This window comes from Thyridium curvatum, assembly GCF_004353045.1.
Source record: "Thyridium curvatum strain D216 chromosome Unknown NODE_29_length_410198_cov_82.451705, whole genome shotgun sequence".
NCBI classification, from domain to species: domain Eukaryota; kingdom Fungi; phylum Ascomycota; class Sordariomycetes; order Thyridiales; family Thyridiaceae; genus Thyridium; species Thyridium curvatum.
This window is the reverse complement of record NW_022156784.1, coordinates 341,339-359,639: the sequence shown is the minus strand read 5'-3', so window position 1 is coordinate 359,639 and position 18,301 is coordinate 341,339. Positions and strand designations below refer to the sequence as shown.

At 56.5% G+C, this 18,301-nt stretch overlaps 5 protein-coding genes across 5 annotated transcripts; 2 read left to right on the top strand and 3 right to left on the bottom strand.

Annotated features, from left to right (window-relative positions):
* Positions 1-90: 90 nt before the first annotated feature.
* On the bottom strand, positions 91-7,259 carry E0L32_005570 (uncharacterized protein; the record flags this gene model as incomplete). The annotated part of the gene is made up of 2 exons (XM_031140106.1): positions 91-2,568; positions 2,625-7,259. The coding sequence occupies 2 exons, from the start codon at positions 7,257-7,259 to the stop codon at positions 91-93; spliced, it is 7,113 nt and encodes a 2,370-aa protein (XP_030996085.1).
* A 732-nt stretch (positions 7,260-7,991) lies between these two features.
* E0L32_005569 (uncharacterized protein) lies at positions 7,992-10,705 on the top strand (the record flags this gene model as incomplete). Its single annotated transcript, XM_031140105.1, has 3 exons — positions 7,992-8,343; positions 8,403-9,382; positions 9,440-10,705. The coding sequence occupies 3 exons, from the start codon at positions 7,992-7,994 to the stop codon at positions 10,703-10,705; spliced, it is 2,598 nt and encodes an 865-aa protein (XP_030996084.1).
* A 412-nt stretch (positions 10,706-11,117) lies between these two features.
* Positions 11,118-13,732, bottom strand: E0L32_005568 (uncharacterized protein; the record flags this gene model as incomplete). Its single annotated transcript, XM_031140104.1, has 2 exons — positions 11,118-11,237; positions 11,342-13,732. The coding sequence occupies 2 exons, from the start codon at positions 13,730-13,732 to the stop codon at positions 11,118-11,120; spliced, it is 2,511 nt and encodes an 836-aa protein (XP_030996083.1).
* Positions 13,733-14,339: 607 nt separating this feature from the next.
* On the top strand, positions 14,340-15,569 carry E0L32_005567 (uncharacterized protein; the record flags this gene model as incomplete). Its single annotated transcript, XM_031140103.1, has 1 exon — positions 14,340-15,569. One exon carries the CDS (start codon positions 14,340-14,342, stop codon positions 15,567-15,569), a length of 1,230 nt encoding a protein of 409 aa, XP_030996082.1.
* A 277-nt stretch (positions 15,570-15,846) lies between these two features.
* On the bottom strand, positions 15,847-17,523 carry E0L32_005566 (uncharacterized protein; the record flags this gene model as incomplete). The annotated part of the gene is made up of 2 exons (XM_031140101.1): positions 15,847-16,822; positions 16,907-17,523. The coding sequence occupies 2 exons, from the start codon at positions 17,521-17,523 to the stop codon at positions 15,847-15,849; spliced, it is 1,593 nt and encodes a 530-aa protein (XP_030996081.1).
* Positions 17,524-18,301: the final 778 nt, after the last annotated feature.

Genomic DNA, 18,301 nt, shown 5'->3' with positions numbered 1-18,301 from the left:
ATGGTTCTAGAGATCGGGTGGTTTAGGCAGTGGGATCACCCACCGTCGCTATCTGCTGCAATTGCACTTTCTCTCGCCCTCCTTGTCCAATCATGCAAAGTTGTCCGTCCTGTCAACCCAGATGTCCTCCAGCTCGGCAAAGTTCTGGAAGTGGAGCGGGCGGTGCTGGTCGCTGTAGAAGGGCATAGGCGTGTCGAGCTTGACGTGCACCGGCTTCTTCTCCACGCCCGCAAAGGCCGAGCCCATGAAGCTGTAGTTCCACTTGCCGTTCTCGGGCACGAGGAAGAAGCCCTTGAAGCGCGGGCTCAGGAGCAACTTGCGCTTCTCGCCCATGGTCGTGGCGAAGCCTTGCGGCTGGTCGCTCTGCGTGTCCTTGTTCTCCACACCCCACCTGTAGCCCTGAGGGGTCAGGCCCCAGGCCGAGAGCGAGACGCTGCCAGGGGTGAAGAAGACGGATACCGAGACGCTCTGATCCTTGTCCCACGAGCTGTGCGCGTCTTGGAGACGGGCCATCTCCGTGACGTCGGCAGCTGACATGTACGGCAGCTCGTTGCCAGACATCGTGTGGATGATGCCAAGAGGCTCCATGCCCTTGAGGTACTCGTGCTGCGGGAGCTGCTGAGGTAGTTGGACGTTGCGGATACCACCAATCTGTGGCACAAGAACGATGCACTTGATCTCCTTGACCTGGTCCGTCTCGGGAGGCGAGGAACCGTACAGATAACCGGCGACTTGGACACGGAGGTCGGCAATAGTGATGAACCGCTTGAGGATGTTGTTTGGCATCACGTAGGTAATCTCATTACCCTCAGCATCGGCAGGAGAGACGTAGATGTTGTTTGCCCTGGTCCTCAGGTTGGACGTCGCGATAGCACGGGTGCGCCACTCCGTCTTGGATGCAAAAGTCTGCTGCTCAAACTGAGATGTGGTCGTCACAATGATCTCTTCGCCGTGCACATTTTGGGTCTTGGTCGTGACGGCAGTGAGCTGCTGCTGTTCCTGTTGCTGCTTCTCGATCTCCGCAGCCTGCTGCCTTTGCATCGACGGCGCAGAGATCTCCATACCAAGAATGATGTCGCGGACTTCACTGCTGGTCAAGCTGGAGACGTTGACATTGTTCTTTTTGCCGTAGTCATTCAGAATCAGGTCACGAAGCTGAGTTTCGACCTTGATCCAGTCCTCGTCAGAGAGCGTGGGCCAGATGTGGTGATCCTGAGTGATGACTGTCTTGTCTGGTCGGAGGATAAGCTTGGTCTTGTCTTGGTTGACATGCAAGGCGCGGAGGATGAGGACCAGCCTGGAGAAGGCCGTGTACGACGAGATGCTCTTAAGCCATTCGTCATACAGGTTGAAGAGGACCATTTGTGGCTCCGTGGCTCTGAGAATCATGTCGCCCAACTTCTCGACCTTCATCGCAGCCTGGAAGGGCAGCTGAAGCTCAGACGCCCGAATGGAAATATTGGGGAAGTCCAGCAGATTGACCTCGAGAGGATCAAGCAGACCCTTCCGGGTGACGATGAGCTGCTTGGGTTGTTCCTCAACGGGGAGAGACCGGATAAGGGCAGCGACTTCTTCAGCAGTCTTCCACTTCGCAAGCTGACCAAGACGCTTCTGGCCAGCCCAGACACTGGTGTGAATGATCTTCAAGAAGAGCTGTCCAGTTCTTGGGTTGAAGATGAAGATGGCACCGTTGATAGGTTTTGTGGTCAAATTACCCTCGAATGTCTTGTGAATGGTGACACGGTAGACATTGGTGTCATCGATGAAAAGCTGCGTCTGGTTGCTGAACAGCTCCGAGTAGTTTTGAGAGTTCAGGAACTCCTGGTTGCTCTCAGAGGCATACAGCTGCAGACCCTTCCTGATACGCTCGCGGAGGACATAGAGCGCAGGGTTGGCTTTCATGATCTTGGCCATGGCTTGCTGAACGAGCACCTTCAGACCGGGGAAGTACTGGCCATAGGCGGAGTAGAGGTTGTAGGCCAGGTCAATACCAATCATCAAGCCCGTAGCCGAGGGATAAAGACTCATGCTGTCTGTGGTGTAATCAAGATACTTGGCACGAACATAACGCTCAATGTCGTGCGAATCATAATCACCGTAACGCAGCTGGACATCGATCCAGAACTTGTTCGTCGTGGTGGGCTCAATGACGTCCTTGGTATCGAACAGCATGGAAGGCCGGGTGACATTCCATTTCTGGCTGGCGAAAAGTTGAATGTCCGCACAAGAGCTGTTCATCTTGTAAGACTTTCGGGGATGGATCGTCTCCTTCTGCACCGACTCGATGCCAAGGGACTCGAGCTCCTGATCAAAGACCTGGCACAGATCCATCACCACGGACTCGTGGATCTTTTGCCACAAATGGGCGCGGAAGATCTGAATCAGGGAGATCTTGAGGGTGGGAATCTTTCCGTGTAGGAAAATGCCTGTGAGATCAAGCTGCACCTGGAAACCGACATAGACATTGGCCCTGTTGATCGTGGGCGACCACCAGAGCGTGAACCGACGGTTGGGGATCTGATTCAGACCTGAACGTTGGGCGTTAGTGAGCTTTTTGAATTTCATACTCTATAAACATGTTAGCAATCCCTTCTCATTATAATGAAGAGGATAAAGGGACATACCTCTTCGAAACCGCTCGCTTTCTCCCAGAAAAGGCCTTCCCAGGACGGGAAGCCGGTTGCTTTGAAGAGCGTATGCTCAAGGATAGTCTCAACACCGCCCAGAGCTTGAATGACATCGGTGCGGTAGGCGTTCAGGTTCCACAATTTTCCATCATGGCGCTGGCTTGTCCACCAGAAAGGATTACTCTTCATCAGCTGATAAATCTTGAACTCGGACCGCGCACGGAAACCCTTGTCGAAGCTGAGGGTACTGCGATCTTTCTGAAAGAGGGTGTTGATACGCGGCAGACCGCGGTCCCAGCTGTCTTCCAGGTCTTCCAGGGTCAAGCGGCGGTTCTGCTGGTTGGCCTCGAGCCGCTTCTGTGAATACTCGGTCCAGACTCGCTGAGAGTCAATGAACTCGGCCTCCCAGGGGATGATATACCGGAAGATGTTGGGGATCAGCGTCTCCTCGTCATGAGACATACCCGCACGGTAATGTGTCACGCCGACATCCGTCTGTTTAGACCAACGTTTGTCACTCGTGGGAATGAGAATGTGAGATCCCGAGATCATGCCCAGACCTCCCAGCTCCTTCGGAGTGTAGAAGACCGCAGGAGGGAATCTGGAAGGCATCTTCGAGTTCAGGCCAATCTTGACACGAGTCTGGATCTTGGTCTCACACTTGACAATCGTGTCAAGCAGACTGACAGTGGACACGGCCGCTTCACGGTAGTACGTGAACAGAGCAATCAAGGCCGTGTTCCACTTGTTGGCAATCTTGGTGAAAGTGGTGGAGCCAGAGGACATCAGAATCTGACGGATGCGGTTATTGAACTTTTGAATGTCCTCCTCGGTAACCTGCAAGAAGGCGTGGGCGGTGCGCTCCTTGGTCGTGTTATCGACAAGCGACCAAACGCTATCCTTGACTGGGAACTCATCGTTCTGGTTTCGAATCTTGGGCAAGATGCGGACCTCGAACCCGCACATGGAGTAGAGCAGATTGGGGTTGTCTCTGCTGTACACGCTGGCAAAGGTATCGTCCCATTCAATGGTAGTCACCGAGCGAGGCAGACGGTTCTTTAGATCCCAGAAGACGGCCCTGCCCAGGTTGACATCGTGCCTCATGAGGCGCATGCGAGAATCTCTGGGCCAACATTTCTTGCTCTTATACCCGATCACGTTCTCAAAGTTCGGGTCGGGTTCTTCCGTTAGGAATCGCTGGATCAGATCCCTCGATTCATCGGCAGTGAACCTCAGGAACACCCAGATCTTGTCGATATATCTTGTGTACAGCCTGATTGGGTGTTTGGTCTCAGTCTCCCGATCCTTGAACTGAAGGAAATCGTTTGGACTCTGAGGTGGACCAGCGATTTCGCTTGCACGCTGGGGACCGAGGAGAAGCAGATCCAAGATGAGGCCATAGTACTGGAAGACGAAGGCCGAGAACTGCAGACCTCGAATCATACCGTAGCTGTTCACGTGGTTCATGTCCTTGTAAGTCAGGGTGACGTTGTTTTTGGCAGTGATGTAATCCGCAAGATTGTGATCCATGATCAGCCGTAGAAGCGAATTGAGCAGTGTCAACTCAATCTTCTCGTAGACTTTTGACAACGAGGTTTCGATCATGACGTTGCACTCGCCCTCCTTGGTCTCCCAGACCTGCTCCAGGTTGTTGATACCCTGTGCCCACTTATATACCAACAACGGCGGAACCTCGGAGTCGGACGGTTTGATCCAAGCAGGGAAAAGATGCCTCTGGTCTGCCTGATACCACAAGTATTGGTCGAGATAGGCGTCAGAGATCTTCTCGATTGGCTCAATATCATAGACGGGGTTGATGGTACTGTAGTTATCGTTCATGTCGATGCCAACCTCCTTGAATGCTCGTTGCGTGAGCAAGAATCGCTTGATTCTCTCCAGAGTAGTGCCAGGGCTGTCGTAAGCCTGCTCAATAAGAGCGAGCTCCTCCCTCTGGCTCTGGTTCAGCCGGCCCTTTGTCGAGTAGGCCTCACGGAGCCGCTCGAGAGCGAGGATCAGAATCTTCGTGTCGTGTTTGTACGAGACACTGGGGAAGGGAATCGGGGAGAATTTCCGAGACTCCAACCAATGCACTGTTGTAGTGTAAATGGCAACAGCCTCCTCGGAAGAGACGTAAGGACCGTCCTTCATGTGGTTGTGCTGGCGCTCTTGCTCTGCTTTCAACCACAACCTAGTCAGACGACCGACATTCTTCTTGGCAACTGTCTTGTCGACTGTAGCACCTCGCCGGATACGTTCTCGGTTATAGTGAGCAACAGAGATCCACCAATCAGCCTTGGACTTGACATATCGCAGAATAATATTCTCGATGGCGGCTGGCAGGCCGGGGACCTTCCAGGGGATGTTACTCTTCCAACAGCGCCAAGCTTCAGACAGATGCTGAAGGACTGTGTTGACCTTGTTCTGCTTGATGCCTTCGGGCATCATGTCCATAAGATCTGCCATGACCGAGGCACGGAGCTCAAGATCGAAGTGCGACTCAACACGCTGCTTGGTAACGGTCTTGGCTACGCCCTTGCTGTGTCTGCCCTCGAATTGGCGGGAGAGAAGGTTGCCTAGCCAGCGCTCAAGCAGAGGGATGATGCCACGCATGAAGAAGAGCCATACTCTCCAAGCAGGTGCCCAGAAGCCACAGCCAGGGCCCTTGCCCACGGGACCAGCATTGAACCGGTAGTAGATGAGATGCTTGAGATCCTTGCAGGATCTAATCTGGTGCATCAGCTTGTACTTGTATCGGTACATACCAGTCAGTTGGCCGACGTGGTTGAATGCATACAGTATGCCATCGGCCAGCTGAAAGGCATCGATGTTCCCAAGGCGGTACTGGACCTGAGCATCGACAATCAACTTAGTCAAGCGGAGAATTTCACGCATCAGATGGAATGCGTTTCCGAAGCGTGACTTCTTGCGCTCTTTTGTAGTCAGGGTCTTGACAGGCTTGAGGTTGAAGTTGTAGTCAAGGTGCAAGTACGTCAGGTTCTTGCGATGGATCAACAGATTGAGCATGTTGAAGCCCTGGCGACAAACCTGTAAGCCAGCCTCGACCCAGTCGATGGTTGTTTGCTGAAAGAACTTGGTCTGCTTGAGTGTCTTGAGCAAGTTCTGTCGTTGCAGGGACTTGGCATTCTTGGTATGAAGCTCGTTGAGAACATATGACTTAAGGAGCTTCTGATACGACACGCGAACCTTGACGGGCTGCTTCTGTTCGGCGTGCTCAAGATACCACTGCTTGACAAGAGGGACATCTTGGGCACGAACCATACGTCCGGATCGGCGGTTGAAAGGGAAGGGCGCCCACCAGAGCTGGATAGCGGATGCCGTATCTTCGGTGGAGAGCTCCTCCTTAGCTAGGAAAGGTTTGATTCCGGCAGGGAGCTCAAACGCCGTCTCCTCAGGCTCCTCATTGCTGCCTGAGCCAAAGAGCTCGTCCTCGTGGCTGATATTGATATTCCTAGGCGCCACGGCTCGGGACGAGATGGGGTTGATCCGCGAATCAAAGTGGAAGGCTGGGAGGCTGGGATCGCTCGTCTTCTCGTAGACGATCTGGGGGTGGGAGTACCAAGAGATTCTCACACTTCTCGGTAGTGAGTTGTAAAGGTACGGGAACGCCACTCTTGACTCTGTGCGAATAGGGTGGCGGAAGATGATGCGGTCGATGGCATTGAATTCGCCAAAATCCTCATCATTGGGATCAATGTCCTTGTACAAAGGCTCAAAACGAGGCCCACCCGGAAGTGCTACGTTGAGAGCCTTAGCTGTGAAGAAGCCCTCCCTGTCGAAAAGATGGAAATAGTTCTTGTCAATGATGTCGCTGACAAGAGGGCCGCTCAGTCGGAACAGGGTCGCCATCTGGGGCAGAGTGAGGTTCCAAGTCTTGTAGCTCGGTCCATTCACATGCGAGGTGTCGACAAGAGGTCTCGGGTCATAGAACCACTCATAAATGGCCTCATCCTCGTCCTCATCAAGTTCCAGCTGGATGGGTTCAAGAGGTTCGACATCTTCCAAGTTCTCGGACCATGACAACGGAGGCTCCTCATCATCGAAAGGAGGGAACCGCATGCGCTTGAACAACCGTCGATCGCTCTTCTCTTTACGCATGACAACCCACATGGTAGCCCATTGCGCGAAGAAAACGGGCTCGATGACACGCGGTACCTCGTTGACTAGCGTCAGGCAGCCGTTGACGTGGTAGAGAACCTTGACTTCTTTGGCAGACTCCCACGGCATCGGCATGTTCTCGAGGAGTTTCAGGACCGCATGTGGCATGAACTTGAGCGCGCCAAGGTAGCTGCGCTTGTCGCTCGTGTATTTCTTCTGTGACACGTCGCCAATGTCTTTGACAATCTTCCGCAGATGCTCGGGGGGCATATCGGCCTTTTGGGTCTCGACGAAGCCTCCCTTGCGCTTCTCGCCAAATCGGGTTCTTTGCGACCGTAGCCATTCTTTCTTCTTCTGCTCAAACTTTGCGATCTGAGGATTCGACGGAGGGTTGTATCCTGGTGGAGGAGGCGCAGGAATCGCGGGCGGAGGAGGGAGGTCGGAGGGAGGTCCCGGAGGAGGTGGTGGAGGAGGAGGCGGACCCCATCCTGGGGGAGGGGGTGGGAGCGACGACATTTTTCTAAATCGCAGTCGTCTGCGGTCGGCGCGATAACTTCGAGGCGATGAGGAAGCTCTGATCCGGCCGCAGGTGCGGCGAACCAGTCGCTAGAGAGGACGACCTTGCGATCACTCGAATGCCACCTGCAGACGATATCGCAAATAGTTCGAAGCAATGGTGAATGATCTCCGGTTCACCTCCAGTCGATACCAAGTCGATACTTGATGACTCTGAACGGGAGATGATCAGATTTGGCGAAGGAATCACCGACCTTGCCTCTCCTCTGTTCTTTGCTGGTGGAGTTTTTTTTCCCTTCGACTTGATGATGAAGACGCGACCAGACGCTAAGGAATGGCAAAGTTGCGAAAGCTCCGCTTCCAACTAACACGGTCACGTGCTCCAGAGTATTGTTTCCTGGGTCAAAGTTGGGGCCGCTCGCCAGCTGGCAGAGCCGCTAAGAATCCTGTCATTTGAGGACACAGCACACACAAAAACACAAACTGACGGCCCGCTGACTCCTGCAATTCGCTGGGCCCACCGCACGCACCGCGAAGGGGGTGTACTCGCTAAACCCCAAGGCAAGCAAACGCACCCCACCAAAATTCCTATTTTTCACACTTTGGAAATTTGGACCCCTCTATCAGGCAAATTGTCCATCGTGACGCCGCGCAGCTTCCTGGAGAAGACAACCGACCGCAAAGGAACCGCAACACCTGCCTCGTCTTCAAGCGCCGATCCCGACAGTCAACATGTCTCGATTCTTCCGTGGCAACGACAGCTCCAGCGAGAGCAGCTCCGACGAGGAGGAGCTCTACTCTGAGGAGGAGGAGGTTGAGGACCAGGAGGAGTCCGAGGAGGAGGAGTCCGAAGAGGAGGACCAGGAGTCTGAGGAGGCTTCTGATGATGATTCCGACCGCGAAGGCGGCAAGAAGACCGGTGCCGCCAAGTTCTTTGAGGATACTTCAGAGAGTGAGGAGAGCGAGGAGGAGGGAACGGTCAGAGTTAAGAGTGCCAAGGACAAGCGGTACGATGAGTTGGAGGCTACCATCACCGCCATCACCAATGGCCAGAAGATCAACGACTGGAGTTCTATCTCTACAGGTTCGTCGATGCGCTCACTATGCCCCCATCGGCTCATAACTGACATTCCGTGCTCGCAGAATTCGACAAACTCAACCGCCAGGTCGAAAAGCTTCGCGTTGGTTCCAACGCGCCCAAGGTCTACATCAAGTGTGTCGCCGAGCTGGAAGACTTCATGAATGAGACCATCGCGAAGCAGAAGGTCACTCCCAAAAAGATGAACGCGACGAATGCTCGAGGTCTGAATGCCGTCAAGCAACGCATCCGCAAGATCAGCAAGGAGTACCAGCAGCAGGTCGAGGCGTACCGTGCCGACAATGACGAGTTTATGGAATCCGACGAGGAGGAGGCTGCTCCAGCCGCCAAGCCCAAGAAAATCAAGCTGGCAGACGCATTCACCCCCGAGCAGGCCGAGGATGCCGGTGATGACTTCACCACAGTCGGCAAGGGTGGCCGGTCTCTGCAATTCACCCCTGAGAGCATCTTTAAGCATCTGCGCACCATCATGGAGTCGCGAGGCAAGAAGAACACCGACAGGCAGGAGCAAATCAAGATTATGGAAAAGCTCAACGAGATTTCCAACACCCCCTACCAGCAGATTCGCGTCCTTCTTACCCTCGTGTCCGCAAGGTTTGACCTGGGTGCTGGTACCGGCAATGCTATGCCTCTGGAGCACTGGAAGGCCGCCGAGAAGGAGCTGACTCTTCTCTTCTCTGTTCTTGAGAAGAACCGCGAGTACATCGTTATTGAGAATGCCGAGGAGTGGGACGATGACGAGAAGCCCCCCGTTCTGGAGCAGGGTCAGAAGTACATTCGCATTCCCGGCAGCGTCGTTTCTTATGTCGAGCGCCTGGATGATGAGCTTACTCGATCCCTGCAAACTATTGACCCCCACACCTCCGAGTACATCGACCGACTCCAGGACGAGGGTGCTCTCTACAACGTCATCTTTAAGGGTCTTCTCTACTACGAGATGCTGCGCAAGGATGCCGAGCTCGAGATCCCCCAGGACAGCTTGAACCGCATCGTCATGCGACGGCTCGAGCATGTTTACTTCAAGGTTTGTCATTCACCTCGACACAATGATGATGCACATCAAAGCTAACAAGTCTTCCAGCCCGCACAAGTTGTCAAGATCCTGGAGGAGAACTGCTGGAAATCTGTCTCTGAGAACACCGAGTCATCCATCACCCCCAAGCAAGCCTCTGTCGATGCTGCTCACCTTGTGAACGTGCTCTGCAACTACCTGTTCGCCAACAGCGAGGGCATTATCCGCGCCCGCGCTATGCTGTGCCAGATCTACTTCCTCGCGCTGCACGACGAATACTACAAGGCCAGGGATATGATGCTCATGTCCCACTTGCAGGAGACGATTAGCAGCTTCGACGTCCAAAGCCAGATCCTATACAACCGTACGTTGGTGCAAGTTGGCCTTTGCGCCTTCCGCAAGGGTCTCGTCTACGATGCGCAAAACACTCTCCAAGAGATCTGCGGCAGCGGCAGACAAAAGGAGCTCCTGGCCCAGGGTGTCATGATCCAGAGGTATAGCCAGGTCTCGCCCGAGCAGGAGAGGCTGGAGAGGCAACGCCAGCTGCCCTTCCACATGCACATCAACCTTGAACTGCTCGAGTGCGTCTATCTGACCTGCAGCATGCTCCTTGAGATTCCTCTCCTCGCCCAGACCGGCTCCTCGCCTGATGTCAAGAAGCGGGTCATCAGCAAGACCTACCGCCGCATGCTCGAGTATCACGAGCGACAGATCTTCACCGGCCCCCCGGAGAACACGCGCGATCACGTCATGCAGGCCTCCAAGGCGCTTGCCGCTGGCGAGTGGAAGAAGGCCACCACCTTCATCCACAGCATCAAGATCTGGGAGCTCATGCCCCAGACCGAGAGCATCAAGGCCATGCTCGCCAAGCAGATCCAGGAGGAGGGTCTGCGCACCTACCTCTTCACCTACGCCCCCTTCTACGACACCCTGTCCATCGAGACCCTCAGTGGCATGTTTGAGCTCGAGACCCACAAGGTCTCGGCTGTCGTCAGCAAGATGATCAGCCACGAGGAGCTCGCGGCCGCCCTCGACCAGGTCAAGCAGACCGTCATCTTCCGCAAGGGCGTCGAGCTCAGCCGCCTGCAGAGCCTCGCCCTCACACTGTCCGACAAGGCCAGCGCCCTCATCGAGACCAACGAGCGGACTCTGGAGCAGAGGACGCAGGGCTCATCAAATGCTTTCGAGAGGCAGGGTGGCAGGGGCCGCGGTGGTGGCCAGAGGCAGGGCCGTGGAGGTGGTCGGGGAGGGGCCAGGACTGGCGGCAACACCCAACGGCAAGCTGGTGGCACTCAGTTCACCGGTGGCGCCCTGGGTGCGGCAGTTCGTGCGTAAGGATGAAAAACGTCGTTCGCTTGTGTATGCATGGTATCATCATTATTGGGGTTCGGTCGGTTCAAGTAATATGATGAAAAATAACGGCTGGGACGATTCACAGGATCGTCTATGCGGACTAGCATTCAGATTGGTAGTTCTGAATCAATAGATTACACTTTTTGTCCAAATATGTTTCAGTGTCGTGACTTGCGTGCAAGAACAAGAGGAGGAAGCAAAAAGCAAGATCCAAAGTTGTTGAATTTTCTCCTATATGGGCATGTCAACTTGATATTCAGGCCATTGAGGCTTTCTTTCATCCATGGTCACGAGAACTCCTACAAACGCCAATCCCTACGACTTCAGCCACGTCCGTTTGTCGGTTGTCCTTATCCTGTTCGCACCAAGGTTCTCATTTCAAAAAGCAGCAACCTCAGACATCACGGTACGGAGAAATGCCCTTCTTGAGCTCTTGCACGATCTCCGCCGCCTCGCTCGCACTCTTGGCCTCGAAATCATATCGCTTACTCTCTGTTGCCTTAAACACAAGGAGCTGTGTTTGCCAAGTCAGCCAACTTTCGAATCTGGACCACGGATTACGGTGAACGGGACGGGGACGGGGACGGGGAGCGCTTTTTTGGTGACAAACACACTTACCTTGAAATGAGTCGGGTGCCGCCGGGACACCTTACATCCCACGACATTGCTAAAGTGGACCGTCGTCGTCTTGCCGCCGCCCTCGAGCATGGCCCTGCCGCCCGAGGAGGGCACGATGTGGATGTACTCGCCGTCGATGGTCAGGAGGCGCTCGTTGAGGTTGGCGAAGCGCATGGGCTGCTTGCGCCAGACGGTGTACTTTTTGTAGTTGGAGTTGACGAGCTCGTCCTGCTTGAGCGCCTCGGTGGCGAGCGGGTGCGCGCCGAGCATGGCCGCCGTCGTCGTCCTGAGCCTGCCCTTGCTGCGCAGCGCCGCCGGCGGGGCGCTGCCGCTGCCCGAGTCCGGGTACGAGTAGACCTTGGGCGACGCGCTGCTGGGCGAGCCGCCCGTCATCGTGGACGGGCCGTCGGTGGCGAAGCGCCGGCGGTGCAGCTCGAGGTCGCTCACGTTGCCGATCGAGGAGACCTCCCTGTCGATCAGGACGACGGCGCCTGACCCGGGCAGCTTCAGCACGTGGGCGGCCTTGTCGAGTTGGCGCTTTTTGCAGACGAGGTCGAGGACTTCTTCCAGGTACGTGTCCGTTGTGACATCGAGGGTGACCATCTGACCCGGTGCAGCATCGATGGAGTGGATGTGGATGCGGAGCAGCTTCTTCTTGCCTCGGGTGGTATTCGCTACGGTGACGGGAGCCGGAGGCATGTCTGCTAACAAGTTTGAGTTATGCCGGTAGGTAGTAGTGATAATGGGGTTCTGCCTGGGGCGACTTGAAGGGGTGAGCACCGATACGTTGGGCTGCGGGGTGTTCCGTGGTGTGAGCTCGTCCTCCTCTTTGGGTTCTTCGGTCAGGGCCTCCTCGGTGAACTGCGGCGTGAGTTTTTGATTCTCAGCAAACTCGTCTGGCGATGCCTGCACTAGGGCGAACTCGTCGTAGACTTTTGAGTTTGAACGCATCCTCCCGGCTCTGTTGTTTGCGGTCGTGAACGAGATCAGCTGCTTCTTCCGTTCAAGAGGCGGGAAGTCATCATCCACTTCGCCTCCCTCTTCTACCATCCTCAGGGTCCACCAATTTACGTTGAGCTTATCGGCCGGCAAAGGAGGCTCCCGTTTCTCCTCGTTGTATCTCCAGAGACTGAGGCCTATGAGATCTGCGACTGTCACAGCCCTGTCTGCGGCTTGACCTTCATGAACCGTCCTGCGAATCGCAACCTCATAAGGCTTGGACGCATTTTTTGAGCCTATAGCATAGATTCTGACCATGATTGGGTTGGGGTCGCCCTGTCCCGATAAAGACGCGAATCCGTCAAACGGGATGGCCGGTTTGGTTTTCTTGGCTTTGAGCGCTTCAGATAGCAGACTCTTAGGCTGTATCATGCTAAGCGGCCGCACCATGCTGACAGGCCTCGGCGGTGGGAGAACTGGCATAAGATGGGGAGGAGGTGCGTGTGATTTGCGTATCGTCGACGTTCTGGTAAACTCTCGCGGTGGAGTGCCGACTATTTGCTGCCTCGGCGATGCGTTCAATGGGTTATCTGCACCATTGAGGATGGACGCAGAATCAATGCTGCCCACATATGCGGAGGAGATATCGGAGGCATCGGAGTCGTCTTCCTCCTCCTCCTCGAGTAGATCACTCTCCTGGCGTTTAACACCCGTGAGGGAAGCGTCAGAGTTGAGCCGAGACTGCATCCTGGCTGCTCGGGCCTGAGCCCGGGCCTGCTCTCGCTGCCGTTGATAGCCCGACGAGTCGAACTCGTTCTCCGACGACACCTCACTACTCGTGACGGTGTCCCTCCGTGCTCGCTCCTTGACGGTCTCAAGCGCAGACTGCGAGCCCCGCCGCGGGGCCGGCCTCTGCGGCGAGGACGTCGTAGAAGACACCGTAGAAACCTGTCGTAGGTTGGATGACTGTATAGGCGAGGAGCCGGAACGGTTCCTCAAGGGCATTTTGGCGAACTTGATCTGTTGCGCCGCGCGCTGCTCCGGCTCGTCGTCGCTCTCGTCGCTCAGGTCACTACTGTCCTCATCTTCCTCGCCCATCTGTTCGCGTCTCCGCCGGCGCTTCGAGGCCGCTGCCATGGAAGGGCCAACGGTATCGGAGCCGAGGCCTCCACCTCCTCCGCCAAGCGCCCCTCCTTCATCGTGCTCATCCTCGAGGGTCAGGCCTGCTGACCGCGGGGCTTGGAAATATTCGGACGCGACGGCAGTGGGTATTGGTGGAGAGTGAGTCCTCTTGATATGCGCTGGGTTGGAGCGCCATCCCGCCGCCTTGAAGGCGGCCGTGTTCAGGAAGCTGTCATTGAGAGTGAGGAGGCGCTCCCCAACACCGTCGGCAATGTCGTTCAGGTAACTCGTTCGTAATTGGTACGTGACAAGACTGGATTTCAAATACATCAGCCCTCGAGATTATCAAGCCGAGCGTACACAGCGACAAAGCTCCCAGGAGCCAGAGCGCAAGGCCACTGGGAGAGAGAAGGGGGGCTGCTCACTCTTCCACCTGGATCACAGACATGGCTGTCAGCGGGAAGCGCCCTGATGAGATCTGTGGCGGTTCAAGAAAGCGAAATCATTTCGACAAAGTGCTGGTCCCTAAGGGGTTCAATTCGTCTGCCAGAAGCGCAGATCCAGAAACTCAGGAGAGGAACAAAGCACAGAATGAAGTCGGACGAGGTTGTTGGACAGTGTAGGCCCGTGAAACACCAGTACATGGAGTAGGTACTTTCCCAGCCTGGAGGCCGTGAAGCGGGGTCCCTGTCCCGGACTAGGGCGTGATTGTTTAGGACGCTCTAGCTGGAAGTCGGTAGGAGGCTAAGACCCACTAACGTTAAGCTATCAACTGCAGCCTGAACACATCCATCCATGGATTCATAACTCCACTAAAATTCTTAGTTACCTTACATATCGGTCGTGAGAAGTCTGAGGTCGACGTCAACCTACATCTTGCACGACTTCCCCTCCGCCTGCCTGCGGCTCCAGGAGAATATCACTCAAATTCCCCAACATGGGTCTGGTAGATTACTCCGACTCCGACTCCGAGGGCGAGTCCAGCCCGCCGCCCCAGAGCAACAAGCCGACAGCTACTACAGCGACCAACACGACAGACTCCTCCTCCAAGAAGCCCTTCCAGCGCCTCGTCGACTCCGCAACGGGCAGTCGCAAGATTGTAGTCAACCTCCCGCAGGCCGCCAGCGCATCGTCTGAACCGTCTAGCGACGAGCCTCCTGCGAAGCGAGCCAGGACGGTCGGCGGCGGCGGCTCGCGCTTCAGCGGCTTCTCGTCGTTCTTGCCGGCGCCAAAGACGACTGGCAAGCCTGCGCCAGCAACCCAGGCCAGCTCGAGCAACAGCCGCCCCGCGCCACGTATCGGCGTGCATCTGAAGACGAGTGCAGAGGCCGCGTTCAGCCGGGACAGAGAGGATGATAGTGGCATACACGCCGCTGGGACGAGCGACGGCGCAGAGGGTGCAAGCCGGTCGTCGGGTCTCAACCTACCAGCGCCCAAGGGCCCGTCAATACCAGAGGGCCAGAAACCGGCAGAGGATGTGCAGCTGGTTGGAAAGCCACTCATGTTCAAGCCGCTATCGGTTTCGAGGAAGCCAGCAAAGAAGAAGGGAGTTTCGGTCAAATCCGCCGGTGTTAGCGCCCAGCCGACTACTACGACAACACCAGCAGTAGATAAATCGCAGGCAGCGCCGGAGAAGAAAAAAGTCTCCTTATTCTCTCTAGGCGTGGAGGACGACGCATCCGCGGCAGCCCAGCAAACACCAGACAACAGCGGCGCTTATGAGCCCCTATTCCACCAGACTTCAGAAGTCGAAGACGACGGCGTCACAGGACCGTACGACGCTCATCAAGCTCACGAGCCACCGCCACCACAAGCCTACCCTCATCAAGCGCACACCCTGGATGACATGGCAGACGATCTCAACCTATCGGCGGCGGAGCGCCGGGCTCTCTTCGGCCGGGGCGGGAAGGCGGCCGGCACCGCCTCCGCAGCTTCCAAGGTCATCAACTTTGACATGGACCGCGAATACCGGCACAACGAGGAATTGCGTGCCTCTGGCGAACAACAGTCTCTTCAGCACAACCCGGTGCGGACGATCCAGCCTGGCAAGCACAGTCTGCGGCAGCTGGTCAACCAGGTGCAGACACAGAAGGACGCCCTCGAGGACATGTTTGCCAAGAACAGGTCTACACAGCGGGAAGCGTCTGGGAGATACGGTTGGAGGTGATATAGCCCTTTGGGAAAGTGGCAATAACCAGGCATCAATACCAGAAAGGTTGTTGAAATTCAGATGAGTATGAACTACAATATGCCTGACTGTCTATCTGGTATGTGGCATGCATTCCTCAAAAGATGCCCAATATGGAATAATGGATATGTACAAGAAAAGCGGCCAGCGAGGCCGGAAGGTATCTACAAGAAGCGAAGACGAAGAAAGATAAAACCATACTCCCATGATGGTATGCATGCGATCAGGACCTCGACCCTCACCCAGTCGCACCGATCTAGCAAGTCGTGACTGCCACTTGCCTCCCAACCTGCCCTCCCATCAGGAAACCCCATTCGCCTCTGGTGATCGGGGAGATGTCGTCATACCCCTTGGGCGTCATCGGCCCCTGCCTCTGGGAGAGCTGGGACAGCTGCGAGGCCCTCGGGTCCGCGTGGAGCAGCCCGTCGATCGAAGTGCTGTTCCAGAACGACAGCACCCTGCGGTTCTCGTCCGGCCGGGCCGTCAGCTCTTCCTCGCCGTCGCCGTCTTCCGCCTCGTCCAGCTCGATCCGCAGGTCCAGCTTCTCGTGCCCCGTGATCTGGGCCTCGCGCATTTTCTTCTTGTCCTGGGCTGGGGCTCCGACCACCGGCTTGTCAAAGGTCGTCTGCAGCTTCAGGACGGGGGCTTTCTGGACTGGCTGTGCCGCCGGTGTGCGCGCTGGAGACGGCGCCTCCGCCTCCTGCTCCGCCTCCTGCTCCTGCTCCTGCTCCTCCGGCTCGACGACGTCGACGACGCCCTCGCACTCGAACTCAGTCTCGACCTCGCTGCCAGACCCATCGTCGTCCTGATCCTCCCTCACCGACGGCTCCGGCGAAGTCACGGGGCTCGAGCTCAGGCCGTCGGCCTCGATGCCGCAGTCCCCGCCGGCGCCGCCGTACGCCCGCGCGTACATCCTCTGCACCTCGGCCAGGGCGCCCTCCTCGAAGCCGAGCCACTCGTACGCGCGCAGCAGCTGGCTCTTGGGCAGCCTGCGCCGCCCGTTGGCCAGGACGAACCGCCGCAGCTCGTCGACGGCGTCCTCGAGGCGGTACGGCTCGTGGCCGGCCGAGTAGCTCGAGAGGGCCGACTTGAAGGTGTAGAGGTGGTCCAGGCTCAGGAGGCTGAGCCCGGGTGCCGAGAAGAGGACCTCGCCCTGGGCGACGGAGCGCCGCAGGAGCTCGGCGGTCAGCCCTGATTGGGCGGCGGAGAGGGCGGCCGGTAGCCAGTCGGTGCTGTTTATCACTGTGCATTAGTATGCTGCATATGGACAAAATGCTCTGAGGGGGGTCAGCATCGTCGGAGAGAGAGGAACATACCCAATGCGAAACTTCCGCTCGGCCTTCTCGATTGTCTGCCGGAGGACCCGCTCCTCCCTGTGCTGCAGCGGCTCGGCGTGGACGAGCCGGATGCCAAAGGGGTTGGGTGACTGAGGGGACGCATCGGTGGTTGTGGACGAGACGGTAGTGGCAGGTGTGGCGGGCGTCATGGGCATGGTCGGGCTGGTCGGCGACAGAGGCCACCTCAACCTCGGGCCTGTGGTGTCGACAGACGAGAGAGAGAAGGCAGGGGAGACTGTCTTGCTGCGCTGCAGTTCGGCATTGCGGGTCTTGTCGAGGCTGGGGAGGACGGGGTGCGTCCCCGTCCTGACGAGCTGCTTGATGGCGGAAGAGAAGCCAGCCCTCGAAGGCGCACTCGGCACCTGGGCGGGAGTTGCGCTCGCCTCAGGGGGTACCGAGGCTGCCGCCACCGTAGGGGATGGCTGAGGCAGCTGATATTCCCGGCGTACGACGACGAGCGTAATGTCGAGGCTCTTTCTCGCCAACCTCTTGGACGCATACTCCAGGGCTGCAGTCAGGTGTGGGGGCAGGTGATCGGCGTCGAGGATGGACCTTCCGGCCTCGAGAGGAGACGAGATCCGAGCCTTGAGAGACATGTTGGACGGCAGTGACAAGGGCTAAAAGGAAGTGTGCAGCGCACGAGGAAGGGACTGGGACAAGCAGAAAGGACTAGAACCCCTTGGCTCGAGATGTTTTCTTGACGACAGTGGCCGGACTCAGAGACCCAATGCCACTTTGATGCTGCAAGCCCATGCTGGTCAAGACAAGAAACACAACGAGGTCTGAAGATGGCCTTGGTGATGTTATATCCATAGACCAAGAACACGGAAACAGTTGAAACATGAAACATGAAACACATCTGGCCCCGCCAAAACCTAAAAAGAGAAACATGGGGGGATGGTGAAGTATTCTGGGACGGCACCTACCGTGAGCGGTGGGCAAAGATAAAAAAAGTAGCGGGCGCCTATAAGCCATGCTCTCTGCTTGGGATGACCGAGCAGACGACGATATGAAACAGGAGCCCTCAGGAGAGCTGTGCCTATTCCGCATCTGGAAATCTAGCCTGCTGTGTTTCAAGTCTGGAGATGGAGAGCTGCGTTTGTGCCGTGGCCTGCATGCATACGGATCGTCTTTCAGATCTATCTTTGGGTCTGTATAGCTCTGGGCATATAGGTTTGGGGTCCATCCCTGCCCCATGTCATCATCACCAACGCCGTCAACAAAGCTGAAGCCAGCGGTGAAGTGGTGGGAAGTGTTTGGGGGCAGCTTCTCACTAATGGGGAAGCGTGGAGCAAACAGCGAACTCTGAGTCCACCATCGAAACCAATCGCGCCCAAGCCAGTGCTCGCTCCAGAACTACCTTACTCCGTATGC